The 20,234-nt window shown below is 47.2% G+C and overlaps 1 protein-coding gene across 2 annotated transcripts in view; it reads right to left on the reverse strand.

The window, feature by feature from the left end:
* Window positions 1-19,215, reverse strand: part of SMPDL3B (sphingomyelin phosphodiesterase acid like 3B) — a 29,610-nt gene extending 10,395 nt beyond the window's left edge. The window contains exons 1-3 of one of the 2 annotated variants that reach the window (XM_081226374.1): window positions 18,962-19,215; window positions 3,464-3,677; window positions 842-939 (exon numbers count right to left, since the gene is read on the reverse strand). In XM_081226374.1, the coding sequence (XP_081082500.1) occupies window positions 842-939; window positions 3,464-3,677; window positions 18,962-19,049 (400 nt within the window). In that variant the 5' untranslated portion in view covers window positions 19,050-19,215. The remainder of the gene's footprint in view (window positions 1-841; window positions 940-3,463; window positions 3,678-18,961) is intronic. The other variant, XM_081226373.1, reaches the window with a different exon arrangement.
* Between the last annotated feature and the right edge of the window lie 1,019 nt (window positions 19,216-20,234).

A 20,234-nucleotide genomic window follows, 5' to 3' on the forward strand; every position in this document is an offset into this window, starting at 1 on the left:
GGTGTTAAACTGTCAGGACAGAAGCCAGTGAAATGTCAGGCATTTCCTTTATTAAAAAAGAAACAACAGGCTCAAAATGGAGTTACTTGTGCTAAGCCCCAGGTCAGCAAACCAAGTTAGGTATTAACCAAGTTAATACCTAACCTAACTGAAGTTTCAGCCTCTCCCAAGAATGTGACCTTTAAACAGTCAATCTGGAATTACCTGGTCAGCACTAGTGAGGAAATCTGCCTGATAGACACCACCCCTTCCCCTAAATGAAGGTAACCTTGCCCGAAACAATCCACTTTTTGCTAGAATCTTCCTTTTTCCACCGCCTTCTGTTTATAAAACCTTCCATTCGTACAGCTCCTTGGAGTGCCTTTCTTTTTTTTTTTTCTTTCTTTTCTTTTTGGCCGCACTGCACAGCATGCGGAATCTTAGTTCCCCAACCAGGGATCGAACCTGTGCCCCATGCAGTGGAAGTGCAGTCTTAACCACTGGACTGCCAGGGAAGTTCCTGGAGCTCCTTTCTATTTGCTAGTTGGGATGCTGCCTGATTCATGAATTGTTGAATACAGCCAAATAGACCTTCAGATTTACTCAGTTGAATTTGGTTTTTTAACACCATTAACAGGATTCTGTGTGTATCCACAGGCCGACAAACTCTCGTGTTCCTTACAGGGTTGTTGGAAGGTAAGACACAATCGCTGTGAAGTGCCTGGCACAGGACTTGGCCAGCAGCCATCGTTGTCCATGGGTGAAGGTCGTTCCTCTGCATCTTGCTGCTGTTGTCGTCCCACTGTGCCAGGCACCGCCTGGGCATCAGGGAATGCTGTGGGGACCTGGGGCACAGTCTTACCTGGAAAGGCCTCTCTGATGAGCTCGGTCAGGTTCTCCACAATTTGCAGCACGGCCGCCTCTCCCAGGTTCTCGTTGGGCACGTGGGGCGTGTCATCACTGCAAAACACTGCCGGGCAGCTCGGGAAGTGGCACAAGGAAAAGAAGGGATGGCTCTAACATGAGAAAAGAGACTGCAGAACTGGGCCTCAGACAGCTACTGAAGGGGAATGACCAGGCTGGAGTTGGGAGTCACGTGGGACAAAGTCCAAACCCAGGCTCTGCCACTGACCGGCTGTAGGTCCCTGGGCTGGCTGTTTAACCTCTCTGAGCTTCTGTTAGCTCATCTATAAAACAGGGACAATAATGGTAGCTACACACAGAGTATTTGTGAGACTTCAGTAAAGGGGGAAAAGTATATATATAAAATGTAGTAGCTGCTAGGTTGCAGTTAATATGGTCTTGAGAGGGAAGCTCTGGGTTTCCAGTCTCATCTGCAAGCCCCTGGGGAGCTTGGGATGGAGAAGCCGTGTCTGAGTTCTGAGTTTCCCCAAGGGTTCTAAGGAGTTTGGAGCTGGCTTCAGAATATAGAATTCAGATCTACTCTGGTAGGTCGAGGACCTACCCCAGGACCATTTAGTCCCCCACGTTTGACAGACCTAAATTCCTGGATCCACCTTAGAAAGGTGCAGCAAGGTGGGGGAAGAAGTGGGCAAGGAGGTTTGGGGAATGCTAAGAGCCCTCACAACTAAAGCCTGAGGACTCTGCTGGACCGACGGGGCGAGGTAGCTGCTGCCCAGAGACTCCCCAGGGAAGTTAATTAGCTGAATCGCCCTGAGACGGCTACTGGCAGCCCACACTGGCTCACTTGGTGCTGGGTGCTTTCTGTGTATTGTACCCTTATCCACTAATTTGTTCTTCATAATAACCCTACAACATAGGTTTATTGTTAGTCCCATTTGACAGATAAAGAAACCGAGGCACAGAAAGGTGAAGGATCCTGCCTAATGTATACAACTAGACAGTGCTGGAGTCAGAGTTTGAACCAGTCAGCCTGGCTCCAGAATCTATGCTCACATCCATTACATCCTACTATGACTCTGATACCCTCTTTAGGGCAGTAAGAGGGGCCTTTTAGCCCTGTCCTCCCTGGGGACAGGCCAGGAATACGAAGATAGAACAAAATTCCATTTTTTTTCTAGTTTGGAGCCTTTAATTCTGTGTGATAGAAAACACATCCAATTTCTACAGGTTATCCCTCAGGGGATTGCAAAAACACATCCAATTTCTACAGGTTATCCCCCAAGGGACTGCAATTCTCCCGGAGAGGTCCAATTTCTTAGAAATTGAAAAATTATGAAGGGTCCTAGAGGTCCTCTTGTCCAATGCCATACACCTCTGCAAGTCCCAGAGATTTCCCAGAAAAATCATGCTTCTGTTAAAGGGTCATGAATTTCCCAAAGGGATCAAATCTTTTAGAGTGTTACACATTTCTCCAAGGGCCCCTCCTCAGAGAGCAGGAGGCCAGGGTCGTGGCCTAAATCTCACTCTCTCCTTAGATGGATTCCTGAGCCCAGGGAAGCCAGAGCTGCCCAGGCCCCTCCTGAGACACTGTCACATTTCCTAAGTGTCCAGCCTTGCCCCTCCCCCTGCTGACCACATAGTCCATCTGAGGGTCATTCCGATCACTCCCATGTCACACTGAGGGACAGCTGGGGATGACATGGGTTTGATCCCGCCTTCCCTACAGAAGTGTCCATAGAGGCTGGAGGAGGGCACAAGCAGCCCGAGCTCCTGCCAGCCCTCCTCACCCACTCCCTGGTTCACCACTTCCTGCCCTGTGAAGCTCCCGCATCCACCCAGTGACCCTCTCTCCTCACTGGCATATAATGGTCAGTGGCCTTGTCTGTGTCGCCCAGGAGACCATGAGCTCCCTGAAGGAGGGTCCAGGTCCCTATCACCTCTGTTCCCCCCGTCTTCTGGGGGTGAGCACAAGACAGGCTGACCTACCAAGGGAGGGAGGGAAGGAGCGAATGAGTGAAGGACGGACCTCGAGTGCTGAGGGAAGTCAGAGGACTTCCAGCAGCATCCATGGATGAACAGCAGAAATGGCATCTCTGTGGCTGAGCTGAAATCACCCCTCAAGCTCTCTCCACACAGAGTAGTGCTCTGACCAGTGAGGATCCCCAGGGCCAGGGCAGCCGGGGGTGGCCTGCAGCTGACCAGGACACTTGGTCCCAATGCTGGTTCACCTTCAGCCCTCCTACCTTCTCCCCTCCCTGTATATGGATCTCTGGGGCTTGCAGTCCCCAAACCCCGGTGGGAGTGGCACCAGTGTTCATCGACCCCCACACCCACCCCCAACTTAAAATCCGGGAGTTCCCCACATGCCCAGACATGCCATGACCCTGTCCCGAGCCTCAGTGAGAGCCACATTCTGCTGAGGCTGTAAGACACAAGATCAAGGGCACAGACCCTGGAATCAGCCAGGCCCAGGCTCCCCTGGACAAGCTTTGAGCTTCAGGTTCATCCTCTCTGCAACAGGGCTGTTGAGGACTAAGGGAGATGGTGTGGGGAAGGTGCCAGGCAGGCAGGGGGCACAGGCAGAGGCCCGGGGAAGGGTAGCTGTGGTGACGGCTCTCACCCAGTCCAGAGGATGAAGTCTGGCTCTGGCTCGATCTCCTTCATGGCGTAGATAGAGGAGTTGATGAGGATCCAGGGAGAATCGCAGAGGTAGTTGCCCCAGGGGCCTGCACTGGGCACCGGGTGGGAGCCAGCGGATGGGCACACCTGGAGGGGGTCTTCAGACACCTTGTAGTCCGGGTCAAGGTGCAGGTCAGAGACGTGCCAGAACTTCCCTGCAGGGGCAAGGAGACCCTGCTGAATGCAGGTCTCTCCCTGAGCCTGGATGTGGAGGGAGTCAAGGGAACCCTGGGCTGGGGGAAGGGAGCTTGCACAGGTAAAAGGAAGTTTTCTCCGAACCCAGAGCCGGGTTTTGCCCAGGGAGGCACTGAGCAGAGCAGGAAACAGGCTTGGCTCTGTCCCTGACCTCTGACCTTTGACAAGGTCCTTTCTATCTCCCCACCTTAGTGTCCCCAGCAGCAGCATGAGAGATGGACTGCGTGACCCTCAAGAATTCTTTGGGGGACTTCCCTGGTGGCACAGCGGTTAAGAATCCGCCTGCCAATGCAGGGGACACGGGTTCAAGCCCTGGCCCAGGAAGATCCCGCATGCCGCAGAGCAACTAAGCCCACGCGCCACAACTACTGAAGCCTGCGCACCTAGAGCCTGTGCTCCGCAACAAGAGAAGCCACCGAAATGAGAAGCCTGCGCACCGCAAGGAAGAGTAGCCCTCGCTCTCCGCAAGTAGAGAAAGCCCGCGCGCAGCAACGAAGACCCAACACTGCCAAAAATAAATAAATAAATATTAAAAAAAAAACTCTTTGGGAGTTCTAAGCAGAGTGCTTGTTTTAAAGCAAAGGTGGGTTAAGCGCCCAGGCTCTGGAGCCACACACTAGCTGTGGGAACGTGGGCAAGTTGCTTCACCTCTCTGAGACCATAACTAGAGCCAAATCTTTTCAGCAGGGAAATACATACAAAAATCTGACCTGGGAGAAGGCTGACACATCAAATGCGTTGTAAGATCTTGCTGATCAGTACCAGCAAAAACCTGGGGAATATGTGTGGAAATGGAGTTTACAAGTACGAGGCCAGAAAATAAGGAACGTAACTGCAGATTGGGTTGAGTTTCTTATTGAGGGTACACTTGTTAGTGACTCTGGCTGCGGGGTAAAATGCCAAAAATCTCTTGGTGTAATACAGAGAACAGAATCCAAAGAAACTGGCCACATGGAGTAGCTTTATCATCTGCGCTGAGCACAAGGCCTGGTGTAAGTGGTTTCGATGATACTTCTTGAGGGAGGGCGTTGCACAGGTTTGGTCTCTGCCCTGAATCCTGTTTCTGGCTAAAGCAGGGGTGAGGCCTGGAATTTCCTCACTCTCCACCATTAATGTCACTTCCTCCTCCACTTCCTGTGTCACTCAGACTCAGAGCCAACAGTCAACACCCACCCCATCCCAGGAAAATGGGCCTGGGGGTCCCGCTTTTGTTGCATTCAGGGTTGGATTAGTCAGTCCCCTGCTCCCTCAAGCCGTCCCTTCCCCCCTCCCCACCACAGGGCCTTCACTGGGGCTCTAAGGCCTGAAGGTGAAGTCTGGACCCTGATCTCACTCCTTGACTTTTCCTCCAGATGCTTCTGAGCTTCTGCCCACCTCTCCTGATCTAAACCTCAACTCAGGAAAGGATCAAAAACTTGTTCACGGGACTTCCCTGGTGGCACAGTGGTTAAGAATCTGCCTGGCAATGCAGGGGACACGGGTTTGAGCCCTGGTCCAGGAAGATCCCACGTGCCTCGGAGCAACTAAGCCCATGCGCCACGACTACTGAAGCCCACATGCCTAGAGCCCATGCTCCACAGCAAGAGAAGCCACTGCAATGGGAAGCCCACGCACTGCAACAAAGAGCAGCCCCTGCTCGCCACAACTAGAGAGAGCCTATGTGTAGCAACGAAGACCCAACGCAGCCAAAATAAAATAAATAAATAAATTTATTTTTTAAAAAAACAAGAAACAAACGTTCACACTAAGTTGCAAATGACTGATTAAGCCAATCATGGTCCCTCCCATGGTCATTATATAGTCATCCTCACCACAGCCCTGAAGGGATTCATCATTATCCTCATTTTGCAGATAAGGAAACTAAGGTTCGAGGTCAACATGCCTGAGATATCACGGTAAATGGTGGGGGTCCTCTGGCTCCCTATCCTCTCCCAGGAAGATGTGATTGCTAAGGGGGTAAAACCAGTGCCTTTTATTTTAACTATGTCTTTTTGTAGATAGTCTATGCCTACATTTTAATTTTTTACCCAAATTGAAAGTCTTTGTTTATAACGGCGGGAATTTAAACTTTTCACACAAATTGTGATCACTAATATATTTGAAATTACTTCTACAGGGACAAAATCCTAAGCCAGAGGAAAGAAAATAACCTTCCCATTTCAACTAGTTAATGGGCAGAGTTGGTGGACTTTCCCAAGCCTCTGCCAGAGGCGATGAGTGGGTCACACCTGCTTCTAAGCCTGAGACCAGGCGAGGTTGGCTGTGGAAGCGAGAGGCCCTTTGCCCTTTTCTCTGGCACGTAGGTCCCTTGCCTTCTCTGCAGACCATGCAGAGACCATTCCCCTGCCTCAAGCCAGCTCTTTCTCAACTAACCACAAACATGGAGCAATTCTGCCTGCTTTGACATCAGCCCTCAAAGTACTCAACGGTTATTTCTCCACTTCAGAAACTCCTTGCCTGAGGCTCATCAGCTCTTGGTTTGTCTCTTCCTGCAAGCTCCGGACAGCGTAGAACTGGAACTCCTTGCAGCCTCCCTCACACTTCCTAGGACCTCTGAGTGCGTGCATGTGCGTGCATGCATGTAGGTGCATGTGTGTGTTCATGTGTGTGCGTATGTGTGTATGTGCTTTTTGTGTATGTATGTATATTCATGTGCGTGGGTGCGTGGGTGCGTGCCCACGTCCTCAAACGCCTGACTTCAGGAGAGGCCAGGAGAGTGGAAAGAATGGCAGAGAGAGGGACTTCCCTGGTGGCGCAGTGGTTAAGAATCCGCTTGTTCTTCCTTCCTGGCTCTCACAGCATTTGGCCCATTCCCTCTCATAGTAGCCATCACACTGTTTGCCTGTCACTTTCCCCCATAAGCCCCTTCAGCTTTGCACAGTGCCTGGTGGGCAGCAGGTGCTCAGTCAATGTTTAATTTATTGAACTGAACAAAGATGACAAAAGATTAAATATGGTAAGTACTCATTACAAGTAAAAGAGCACTGTGGAAGCTCATCAGTGAAATCCCATGCAGTCAAGAGATTCATTCATTCAACAAAAGTTCATTAGGACTTCCCTGGTGGCGCAGTGGTTAAGAATCCACCTGCCAGTGCAGGGGACACGGGTATGAGCCCTGGTCCGGGAAGATCCCACATGCCGTGGAGCAACTGAGCCCGCACGCCACAACTACTGAGCCTGCACTCTAGAGCCCGTGAGCCACAACTACTGAACCTGAGTGCCACAACTACTGATGCCTGTGCGCCTGGAGCCCGTGCTCCACAGCAAGAGAAGCCACCGCAATGAGAGGCCTGTGCACCGCAACAAAGAGTAGCCCCCGCTCGCTGCAATTAAAAAGAAAGGCCGGGGCTTCCCTGGTGACGCAGTGGTTGAGAGTCCGCCTGCCGATGCAGGGGACATGGGTTTGTGCCCCGATCCGGGAGGATCCCACATGCGGCGGAGCGGCTAGGCCCGTGAGCCATGGCCGCTGAGCCTGCGCATCCGGAGCCTGTGCTCCACAATGGGAGAGGCCACAACAGTGAGAGGCCCGCGTACTGCAAAAAAAAAAACAGAAAGAAAGGCCGCGCACAAGCCATAAATAAATAAATTAATTAATTAAAAAGAAAAAGAAAAAGAATGGCAGGGAGAGCCAGAGATCCAGGCAGGGGCTCCACCTCAGGTTGCAGTGTCCTCATTGTGGAGTCTGATCACAGACCCCTCCTCTGCTGCTTTGCCCAACCCCACCCACCCGCTCTCCTCACAGGGCTTCTTTCCTGGCTCCTCTGCCACCTTCCCCAGTCCTCCCCAGGTCATCGTACGGCTGCTTTCTTCTCTTCATTCAGGCCTCAGCTCGAAGGTCACCTCCTCAGAGAAGTCTCCCCTGACTACCTTTGCTCAAGTTCCACTTCCTCCCACTCCTCTGGTCACTAGCTATGTGACTCCCCCAGTTTTATTTTCTTCAGAGCACTCTCACATATGAACTTATCTTGTTGGCTTGCTTGTCAGCCATCTTCCCCTTCTTTAGTGTCAGTCCCATGAGGGCATAAAGCCTGTCTTGTTCATCCCTGTGTCCTCAGCACCCAGAACAGTGCCTGGGATGTGGAAGATGCCCATATAGTTGATGAATGAGCAAGGCTGTGGGGAGGATGATTGGACTGGTAAGCACTCAAAAAATGTTAGCCAGGTGCCTTTCACATGCTCATCTCATTTCATCCTTGTAACCATTCTGTGAGGTGGGATTCTTATGCCTATTTCACAGATGAGGAAACTGAGGCTCGAACCCAACCTCTCTGACTGCAAAGCTGAGACACAATGTAGACTCAGAGCCCCCAGAAGGCTTTTATAATACACCTATGTTACCCATAAAAGATGGGAGCCACAGGCTTCTATGGAGTTGGTCACAGAATGTGAGGAATTAAGCTCTAATTATCATGTCATGGAGAAGAGGATGGGCACCTCCTGGAGAGGGAGGCAGGTTATTGGGTTTTTAATCCAGGCTCTCTGGGCAAGCCAGCTGGCCTGAGGGCGTTTGACGTCTGCCCTGCTTGTTGTGAGCATCAAATAAGACAGTGAACAAGAAAGAGCTAGTCCAGAAGACTCTCAACACACCACTGTCCCTGGCAATTACCTCCAGGGCCAGGAGGGAGACTGGGAGTGTGTGGGGAGTTGGGCACTTTAACACTTTATCCTTTGGACCAGAGATTCTCACACATTACCACGCAGTTGCCTCACCTGGGGAATCTCATGAAAATTAAGATGCTTTCTATATTCATACTGCTTGGATATTTTACAGTAAGAAAGTATTCATATGATCTTTGAGTTTTAAGAAAAGGTATACCAATCTTAGCTGTCATTGTTATTCATTAATTATTGAGACTTTGAATAAATTTAGCATCAAATCCAGTGAGAAGTTGAGGACACAGACCTGGGTTGGAATTCCAGCTCCAGTGCCCACTAGCTGGGTGAACTTACTCTGTGCCTGTTTCCTCATCTGTAAAATGGGGACAACAGCGCCCCCCAGCTTTTATGGTTATTGTGAGGTTTAAAATGAGAGAATATGAGAATATGCATAAGCACTCAGCAAAGCAAAGCAGCAGTTACTTTGAATTTGGTCCCTGGGGTGTCCTGAAAGTCCCCTTTCACCATGGAAGGGAGATGGGACCAGGCGAGTGGCTGTGTCCTTCCCCTGCCTGCCCCAGCGTCCCCTCAGCTGCTGTCCTCTGCAGGAAAGTGCAGGTCTGGGGCCAGGACACTTGAAACAGAACAATGTGAAAACAGATCCTGTCCCCTCCTGACTGGTCCTCCTTGAGCGGAGGACCGGTGGCACAGCACACCCTCTAGTTTTAATTCTAGTTTTAATTCTGAGAACTCAGCTCTGCCCCCTGTGCCTGGGCAGGCAAAAGTCTCCTGGCCCTCCTCCTTCTTCACCAAAGGGGTCATCAGGCCCACCTTGTACACTGGGGACAACAGATACAGGGCCCAGGGCCTAATACTTTTGTAAGGCTCATGGAAATGTCTGAGACCTGAAAAAGAGTGCATTGCTTCCAAAGTTCAGAAAAAAAAAACAACAACTATGCTATCGAAACCAACAATCCATTTCAAATGCAATATTTAAAATGTCATTAAAAATCACATATATATATAAAATCATAGATAATGTGAGATACTTTTACTATGGTTCATGATGGGGTAGAGGAGACTTGCAAAAATCATTCCTAAAGTCTAATAAGGTCTTTATTTTATTTTATTTATTTTATTTATTTATTTTTGACTGCATTGGGTCTTCGTTGCTGCACACAGGCTTTCTCTAGTTGTGGTGAGTGGGGGCTACTCTTTGTTGCGGTGCGCAGGTTTCTCATTGCAGTGGCTTCTCTTGTTGCAGAGAATGGGCTCTAGGCTCGCGAGCTCAGTAGTTGTGACTTGCAGGCTCTAGAGTGCAGGCTCGGTAGTTATGGCACACGGGCTCAGTTGCTCCGCAGCATGTGAGATCTTCCTGGACCAGGGCTCAAACCTGTGTCCCCTGCGTTGGCAGGTGGATTCTTAACCACTGCGCCACCAGGGAAGCCCTAGAATCTAATAAGGTCTTAAAGTGTCCGAAAGGTGAGCTTGCTTATGGTTGGAGACAAGAAAAGGAAGACATTTATTTAGCACCTACTGAATGCCAGATGCTGTGCCAAGCCCTCTGCCTATGTAGCTTCACAACAAAATTAGAAATACATTCTATTATTATACCCATTTTACAGATGGGGAAACTGAGCTAGTTAGTGGCAGACCTACGTTTCATACTGTATCTAAACAGAAATGATCACGGTGTACTTTGCCGCAAGCTAGCTGTGTGACCTTGGATATTAAAAAAAAAATCCCTTAAACTTTTACAGCACGTTGCAGTGTAAGTGCATGATCTCACCTATCATTTAATCTCTCCTCTGCTATTATCCTTATTTTATAGATAGTGAAATAGAGGCTCAAGGTCACATAGATATTAAAAGGTAGGATCTAGGCTTTCTGGCTTAAGACAATGGATTGTTTTTGAAACGGCATGCTTGAAATTTGGACTCAGGGAAATCTTGTTTTGAATCCTGGCTCCTCCACAGGTGATGGCAACTTGAACAAGAGATTTCCTCAGCTGAGCCTCAGTTTCCTCATCTGTAAAATGGGGATAACAATGCTAGTAACAAAGAGGTGGATGTCCGGATGAAGGGATTAGTCTCAAATGGAGCATGTGACTGTGGAGTGGACAAGCCAGCCTGAGTGCTTAATCCCTGGGATACTCTGCCCCTTGGGCCTCAGTTTTTCTTCTCCTCTGGAGCCTCTGTTTCCTCAAGTGTAAGATTCGAGTATTGCACAAAGGTTATCTGAAAGCCCTGCCAGTGATAGCATGACTTTTGTCTGTTATGTGTATAACCCACCATAAAGTGATGTTGGTCCCCAGTTCAGTCCTTCGGTTTTTCTGTTTGTTTGATTTTTGGTTTTTGGTTTTGTTTTTTACAATAGGTCCTTGTTGGTTATCTATGTTAAATACAGCAATGTGTACATGTCAATCCCAAACTCCCAATCTATCCCTCCCCCGCCACGGTTCTTCTCTGGTTACCCCCTGGTAACCACAAGTTCGTTCTCTAAGTCTGAGTCTGTTTTGCTTTGTAAATAAGTTCATTTGTATGTTGTTGTTGTTTTTAGATTCAGATCAGTCCTTCGTATTTAACACTAAGCGATAACCCCAAACACTTCAGTTATAACTCCTCCTCTGTAAACCACTGCCCTCCAAAACACAGAGGGTTCACTTGTTAAAACCAACATTTCCTGACCCCTTGTGTTATCTGCATGGATTGCCCTCTCCTCACAGCGGCTCCACGAGGCAGGCTCATCATTCTTGGGGGAAATGTTTTCCTATCATGCGGGCCCATACTGAAAGGACTTGTGGGTTTCTCTGCAGTTAGAGGCTGAGGGATAAATGCAGTGTTGTCTCGGGCTTGTGTGGGAGCAGACAAAACCAGCAAGCTGATGCCCCACCCAAGCTCCTGACTAAGGATGGTGGAGAGAGAATCCCCGCCTTTGGGGTTTTTTTTAAATTTATTTATTTTTGGCTGCGTTGGGTCTTCGTTGCTGTGCGCGGGCTTTCTCCAGTTGTGGAGAGCAGGGGCTACTCTTCATTGTGGTGTGCAGGCTTCTCATTGTCGTGGCTTCTCTTGTTGTAGAGCATGGGCTCTAGGCATGTGGGCTCATTAGTTATGGTGCACGGGCTTAGTTGTTCCACAGCATGTGGGATCTTCCCGGACCAGGGCTCAAACCCGTGTCCCCTGCATTGGCAGGTGGATTCTTAACCACTGCGCCACCAGGGGAGCCCATAGAATCCCCACGGTTTTATGCAAAGCAGGGATGACTGCTATCTGATTTGGTGTCTCAAAAGTCTGCACTTCAGGAAGAGACCCGGATTCTGAAAAATCTTACAGGTGCTGTGGAATTCTTTTTAAATTTAATTCCATTTTTAGATTATAGATGTATACATTCCCGAAAGTTTGGAGAAAAGAGAAAAAAAATAGTACCTATAAAACCCACCATCCCAAGAGGACCCATCAAAGGGCATGATGGATAAAGTGGCTGAGTCCAGACTTGGTCTTGCCACTTCCCAGCTGTGGGATCTTGGGCGGGTGTTGTGTCCCCTCTGAGTCTCATTTTCCTCACCTGCAAAATGGATATAATGGTAATAGTACCTACTTTACAGGGACTATAAAAATCAAAGGAGGTTTTTTCATTTCATTTTTCAAATAGGTTTTAAAAGAACAGCATATGTCAAGCACCAAGCACAAGGATGGCGTATCATAAGTGCTCAGAAAATAAATGTTAGCACTTCTTGGCGATTTTCCTTACTGTTGTTTGTGTAATTTTATTTATTTTTAAATATTTATTTATTTATTTATTTGGTTGCACTGGGTCTTAGTTGCGGCTCACTGACTCCTTAGTTGCAGCATGTGGGCTCCTTAGTTGCGGCATGTGGGGTCTAGTTCCCTGACCAGGGATCGAAACTGGGCCCCCTGAATTGGGAGCGTGGAGCCTTATCTACTGTGCCACCAGGGAAGTCCCTCTTTGTGTGTTTTTATATAACATTATTTTATAAACAGATTGAAGATGTACAGCCGGGGTTCATGTCCAGACTCAGACACTTAACTAGATGTGTGACCTTGAGTGAGTTATTTAACTTCTCTAAGGCTCAGTTTCCTTGCTGACAATCCCTACTTCACAAGGTTGTTGTGAGGATATCATGTAAAAATTTTAGCAGTGCCTGCCACATAGTAAGTACTTAATAAATGTTACTTAATATTTTACCATAATCTATTCAGCTATTCTATTGCTGTTAGCATTTTCCATTATTATAAACAGCACTGCAATAAACATCTTAGTGCCTTTGGTGGCAGGGGAGATTCTTTTTAACCACTAAGACCCTGGGCTTGGGAAGGGGGTGCCTGCTGGCATCTGGATTTCTAAGAAAACATATTTAAAAGTGAAACAGTGAGGGGGTGGAGATACTTTCAATCATTCCTAAGTCTCCAGTCAAACTGGCAGGGTCCTGAGCCCCCCAGAGGGGAAGAGGATCTCTGTGTCCAAGTAAATGGAGAACGGCCACTCTTGACCTTCTCCCAAGCGGTCACCCTCCCAGGGAATGACACATCCTCTCACGGCATGTTCCAAATCAAACCGCCCTCTCCTCCTCCCACATCTCAGCAAATGACGACCTTGTCCTTCCAGCTGCTGATACAAAAACCTTGGAGTCGCCTCTGAGTCCTCCTCCTCTCACACCCTCCGTCAGCGAGTCTTTTTTCTTTTAATTTTATTTATTTTTGGCTGCATTGGTTCTTCGTTGCTGCACACAGGCTTTCTCTAGTTGTGGCGAGAGGGGGCTACTCTTTGTTGCAGTGCGCGGGCTTTTCATGTTGCAGAGCACGGGCTCAAGGCACGCAGGCTTCAGTAGTTGTGGCACATGGGCTCAGTAGGTGTGGCTCACAGGCGCTAGAGCACAGGCTCAGTAGTTGTGGCTCACGGACTTAGTTGCTCCGCGGCATGTGGGATCTTCCCGGACCGGGGCTCGAACCCATGTCCCCGGAATTGGCAGGCAGATTCTTAACCACTGCGCCACCAGGGAAGTCCTGTCAGCAAGTCTTGTCCTGAGTCAGACCATCTCCCAGCAGCCATCTCCCTGGATGGTGGCAGTAACCTCATCACTGGTTTTGCTCCTTCTCCTTTACCAGGATGAGCAGCCATCCCAGTTTGCCCAGGACTGAGGGACTGCCAAGGACGCCCAAATTTAAGTGCTAAAACCAGGAAAGTCTCAGGCAAACTGAGATCACTTGCTCACCCCACCTTTACCCCATCACAGGCGCTTCTCCGAACAACAGCCCAAGGGTCCTTTTAAACCCACACAAGTCAGATCACACCACAGCTCTGTCCCAGACCCTCTAAGGATGTCCCATTTCACTCTGAGTTCTTAAAATTGTCTACAGGTTTATACATGAGCTGCCACCAGCACCCCCCACCCCTGTAACCCCTGACATCCCTCCCCACACCCTCCCCATCCTCTCTGCTCCAGCCAGCTGGCCTCAGGCTCTTCCTCACACACATTACCTGTGCGCCCCCCTGAGGGCCTGTGCAATTTCCGTCCTATCCTGCTGGAATGTTCTTCTCCTGGACGTCCACGTGGCTCTCTCCCTTGCTGCCTTAAATCTCTGATCAAATGTCATTTTATTCGACAGCTCTTCTCTGGCTATCCCTTAAGTATCTCCCCCCGCCATCCTCTCCACCCCTTTATTCTGCTTTATTATTCTCCAAAACACTTGTTATTTCCTGGAATATGTATTTCTTTGTTCCTGTGTCTTTCAGAGGTTTCTCCGGAGGTGAAGGAATGCTTCACCAGCTCTGGGACTTTTGTTTATTTCTGTCGCGTCCCTAGTTCCTAGAATAGTGCATGACATGATTTTTGTTTAAAATAATTCTTTTATTGCCCAGGACATTCTTTTTCTTGTGTCTTGATTTATTGTTGTTGTTTGTTTGCTTGTTTATTTTGTTTTCTTTTTTAATAACTATAAATTCAAGCTTAGGAAAGCTTGTCTTTGTCTTGAAAAGCAACAAAAAAATTTTTTTTAATTTATTTATTTATTGGCTGCATCAGGTCTTAGTTGAGGCATGCGGGATGTTTAGTTGTGGTGCGCAGGCTTCTCTCTAGTTGTGGCGTGCAGGTTTTTCTTTCTCTAGTTGTGGCACGCAGGCTCCAGGGCACATGGGCTCTGTAGTTTGCGGTATGTGGGCTTCTGTAGTTGAGGCGCGGGAGCTCAATAGTTGTGGCGCGCGGGTTTAGTTGCCCCGCAGCATGTGGGATCTTAGTTCCCTGACCAGAGATCAAACCTGCATTCCCTGCATTGGAAGGCGGATTCTTTACCACTGGACCACCAGGGAAGTCCCAAACAACGAAGTTTTTATATCATTTGCTAGCCTGATCTCGTTTTTTGTTTTTAACATCTTTATTGGCATATAATTGCTTTACAATGTTGTGTTAGTTGCTGCTGTATAACAAAGTGAATCAGCTATGTGTATACATATATCCCCATATCCCCTCCCTCTTGCTTCTCCCTCCCACCCTCCCTATCCCATGCCTCTAGGTGGTCACAAAGCACAGAGCTGATCTCCCTGTGCTATGCGGCTGCTTCCCACTAGCTATCTATTTTACATTTGGCAGTGTATATATGTCCACGCCACTCTGTCACTTTGTCCCAGCTTACCTTTCCCCCTCCCCGTGTCCACAAGTCCATCCTCTACATCTGCATCTTTATTCCTGTCCTGCCCCTAGGTTCTTCAGAACCATTTTTTTTTTTAGATTCCATATATATGTGTTAGCATACGGTATTTGTTTTTCTCCTTCTGACTTAGTTTACTCTGTATGATAGTCTCTAGGTCCATCCACCTCACCACAAATAACTCAATTTTGTTTCTTTTTATGGCTGAGTAATATTCCATTGTATATATGTGCCATATCTTCTTTATCCATTCATCTGTCGATGGACACTTAGGTTGCTTCCATGTCCTGGCTATTGTAAATAGAGCTGCAGTGAACATTGTAGTACATGACTTTTTTTTTTTTTTTTTTTTTTGCAGTACGCAGGCCTCTCACTGTTGCGGCCTCTCCTGCTGTGGAGCACAGTCTCCATACGTGCAGGCTCAGTGGCCATGGCTCACGGGCTTAGCCGCTCCGCGGCATGTGGGATCTTCCCGGACCAGGGCACGAACCCGTGTCCCCTGCATCGGCAGGCAGACTCTCAACCACTGCGCCACCAGGGAAGCCCGTACATGACTTTTTGAATTATGGTTTTCTCAGGGTATATGCCCAGTAGTGGGATTGCTGGGTTGTTTGGTAGTTCTATTTTTAGTTTTTTAAGGAACCTCCATACTGTTCTCCATAGTGGCTGTATCAATTTACATTACCACCAACAGTGCAAGAGGGTTCCCTTTTCTCCACACCCTCTCCTGCATTTGTTGTTTGTAGATTTTTTGATGATGCCCATTCTGACCAGTGTGAGGTGATACGTCATTGTGGTTTTGACTTGCATTTCTTTAATGATTAGTGATGTTGAGCATCCTTTCATGTGTTTGTTGGCAACCGGTATATCTTCTTTGGAGAAATATCTATTTAGGTCTTCTGCCCATTTTTGGACTGGGTTGTTTGTTCTTTGAATATTGAGCTGCATGAGCTACTTGTATATTTTGGAGATTAATCCTTAGCCAGTTCCTTCGTTTGCAAATATTTTCTCCCATTCTGAGGGTTGTCTTTTCAGCTTGTTTATGGTTTCCTTTGCTGTACAAAAGCTTTTAAGTTTCATTAGGTCCCATTTGTTTATTTTTGTTTTTATTTACATTTCTCTAGGAGGTGGGTCAAAAAGGATCTTGCTGTGATTTATGTCATAGAGTATTCTGCCTATGTTTTCCTCTAAGAGTTTGATAGTGTCTGGCCCTACATTTAGGTCTTTAATCCATTTTGAGTTTATTTTTGTGTATGGTGTTAGGGAGTGTTCTAATTTCACTTTTACATGAAGCAGTCCAGTTTTCCCAGCACCACTTATTGAAGAGGCTGTCTTTTCTCCATTGTATATTCTTGCCTCCTTTGTCAAAGATAAGGTGACCATATGTGTATGGGCTTATCTCTGGGCTTTCTATCCTGTTCCACTGATCTATATTTCTGTTTTTATGCCAGTACCATGTTGTCTTGATCACTGTAGGTTTGTAGTATGGTCTAAAGTCAGGGAGTCTGATTCCTCCAGCTCCGTTTTTCTTTCTCAAGATTGTTTTGGCTATTTGGGATCTTTTGTGTTTCCATACAAATTGTGAATTTTTTTGTTCTAGTTCTGTGAAAAATGCCATTGGTAGTTTGATAGGGATTGCATTGAATCTGTAGATTGCTTTGGGTAGTATAGTCATTTTCACAATGTTGATTCTTCCAATCCAAGAGCATGGTATATCTCTCCATCTGTTTGTATCATCTTTAATTTCTTTCATCAGTATCTTATAGTTTTCTGCATACAGGTCTTTTGTCTCCTTGAGTAAGTTTATTCCTAGGTATTTTATTCTTTTTGTTGCAATGGCAAATGGGAGTGTTTCCTTAGTTTCTCTTTCAGATTTTTCATCATTCGTGTATAGGAATGCCAGAGATTTCTGTGCATGAATTTTGTATCCTGCTACTTTACCAAATTCATTGATTAGCTCTAATAGTTTTTCTTGTAGCATCTTTAGGATTCTCTATGTATAGTATCATGTCATCTGCAAACAGTGACAAGTTTACTTCTTCTTTTCCGATTTTTATTCCTTTTATTTCTTTTTCTTCTCTGATTGCTGAGGCTAAGACTTCCAAACTATGTTGAATAATAGTGGTGAGAGTGGGCAACCTTGTCTTGTTCCTGATTTTAGAGGAAATGGTTTCAGTTTTTCACCATTGAGAAGGATGTTGCGGGGGACGCAGGTTCGTGCCCCGGTCTGGGAGGATCCCACATGCCATGGAGCGGCTGGGCCCGTGAGCCATGGCTGCTGGGCCTGCGTGTCCGGAGCCTGTGCTCCGCAACGGGAGAAGCCACAACAGTGAGAGGCCCGCGTACCGCAAAAAAAAAAAAAAAAGAGAAGGATGTTGGATGTGGGTTTGTCATATATGGCCTTTATTATGTTGAGGTAAGTTCCCTCTATCCTACTTTCTGGAGGGTTTTTATCATAAATAGGTGTTGAATTTTGTCAAAAGCTTTTTCTGCATCTATTGAGATGATCATATGGTTTTTCTCCTTCAGTTTGTTAATATGGTTTATCACATTGATTGATCTGCGTATATTGAAGAATGCTTGCATCCCTGGGATAAATCCCACTTGATCATGGTGTATGATCCTTTTAATGTGCTATTGGATTCTGTTTGCTAGTATTTTGTTGAGGATTTTTGCATCTATGTTCATCAGTGATACTGGCCTGTAGTTTTCATTTTTGTGTGGCATCTTTATCTGGTTTTGGTATCAGGGTGAGGGTGGCCTCATAGAATGAGTTTGGGAGTGTTCCTCTCTCTGCTATATTTTGGAAGAGTTTGAGAAGGATAGGCTTCTCTAAATGTTTGATAGAACTCGCCTGTGAAGCCATCTGGTCCTGGGCTTTTTTTGTTGGAAGATTCTTAATCACAGTTTCAATTTCAGTGCTTGTGATTGGTCTGTTTATATTTTCTATTTCTTCCTGGTTCAGTCTCGGAAGGTTGTGTTTTTCTAAGACTTTGTCCATTTCTTCCAGGTTGTCCATTTTATTGGCATATAGTTTCTTGTGGTAATCTCTCATGATCCTTTGTATTTCTGCAGTGTCAGTTGTTACTTCTCCTTTTTCATTTCTAATTCTATTGCTTTGAGTCTACTCCCTTTTTTTCTTGATAAGTCTGGCTAACTGATTTCTTTCTAAGAGAGAGATAGGAGTTATCTTGCAAGGGTAAAGCTTATACCATGAATGATGTAGGTCAAAGTCTGGTGGTACTAAGACCTACATTGTTGCCAAAATTATAATCTGCTGGTGCCATTTGCGGAAAAGAAGCCCTTGCAAATTTCTAAACAAGAGTAAACTCTGTTAGGAAATTCTAAAGTGTTTTACAGGTCAAAAAGGGAATGAGGCGACTTCCCTGATGGTGCACTCCCAATGCAGGGGGCCTGGGGTTCGACCCCTGGTCAGAGAACTAGATCCCACATGCATGCTGCAACTAAGAGTTTGCATGCCACAACTAAGGAACCAGCATGCTGCAACTAAGGAAACCTGCGAGCTGCAACTAAGGAGCCCACCTGCCACAACTAAGACCCAGCATAAATAAATAAATAAATAAATAAATAAAATTTTTTAAAAAAGGGAATGAGGTTAGTAAAATGCCTCAGCAGAGTTTGAATAAAATACTAGATTTGAGAGCTACTCAACCAATATTTTTTGAATGAATTCTTGAATCTTCCTGCCACCTTCTACCTCTACCAGCTGGCTGGCTCTTACATATCCACACCTCTGAAAAATGTCAATGTCCCTCCTGTGGCCAGCTGTCACCCCACTTAAAATCTCAGGCTCAAACAGCACATCCACCACCCACTAACTCTCTCACCCAGTATCCCCAGCCTAGCTCCCTGCCTTGCTAGTTTTATCAGCATTTGCAGCTTTCTGTGCGCAGTTTCCAGAAGCCCTAGACCCTGAGTTCATAGTACCAAACAGAGAGATCACAGGCTTTCTCAGTGCCTACCTTGGCCAGCCCTGGTGACTCCCCAGTGGGCCAGGAAAATCAGCAGCTCGGGCAGCCTCATCCTGGGGGCTCGCCTCATGGGAGCCATCGGGTTCTCCCGGAGTAAGTGTTCGCGCCACAGGCTTCCCAGCTAGGTGTTGGTGGCCACACACCAGAGCAGAATTCCTGTCCTCTCACTCCCAGACACTGGAGGCATTTGGCTCCTCTGGCTTTTCTTCCTTTGCCCGGCAGGGTGTGAGCAGGGTTTGCCCAAGGAGCTGTACCTGCCAGGACTTTGGACTCTCAAGTAGGAAGCAGCACCACTCCTGCCAGGTCCTCAAAGAATGTTGGTACAGTCTGCAACTGGAATCTCCAAGAGACTCACTCGACTCCAGTCAATGACAGGCAAATAACTACTTTTGAAGCTTTCATGTTGCCGCACCCCAGCAGAACAAACATACCATATAAAATGTCAGGGCTTTGCCATCAAAGGAACATAACTGCTTGTTGGAGATCGAGATGCTTGACCACAAACGAACCAAGACTAAGAGTCATCTGCTCATTTATGCTGGAAACCATGTTCCATGGAGATAGAGGGGACCCAAGGCCACCCTGCCCTCAGGAGGGAGAAGTAAGCCACTGGACTGCCGTTCAGTGTGTTAGGTGGCTTGACAAGCCCAGAGGAGGGCTCTAACCCACTGAGGAAAGTGAGAGGGCTTTCTGGGAGGAAGTGACACAGGCTTCAACTCTTCTTTCATTATGGAAATTGACAAACATAAATAAGAGTAGAAAGAATAGTGTAAGGAACCCCCAGTACCCATCCTTCAGCAACAGCAGTTATGAACTCACGGCCAATCTTACTTCTACTGTACCCCCACCCCAACCCCGATGGATTATTTTAAAGTCAAGTCCAGAGATCATATCATTTTGCCCATAAACACTTTAGTATATATCTCTAAAAGATAAGGATTCTCTTTTTCTAACCCAATGATAATACCATAGCAGATCTAAAAAAATAATAATGTTGCCAACCTGGGATCCCTGGACTCTTCAGTCAACAGAAATTCATAAGAGAACAGATGAGAAATTCAGGCAAGGCTTTACTGGGGCTCATGCTGCAGCACGAGGGAGGAAAACAAGAAACAGCCCTTCCTTGCACTCCAAGGAGGAGGACTGGCTCTTCAAATGGGATGAGGGTAGGGGCGGATCAGTGGGTCCGGCTGGAGGGGTGACTTAGATGGTCTGCCCATCCCTTGGTGGTGCTGTGTGTGGGGATCATGCGTAGTACCCTGCT

This window comes from Mesoplodon bidens (assembly GCF_964165515.1).
Source record: "Mesoplodon bidens genome assembly, chromosome: 2".
Classification (NCBI taxonomy): Eukaryota; Metazoa; Chordata; class Mammalia; order Artiodactyla; family Ziphiidae; genus Mesoplodon; species Mesoplodon bidens.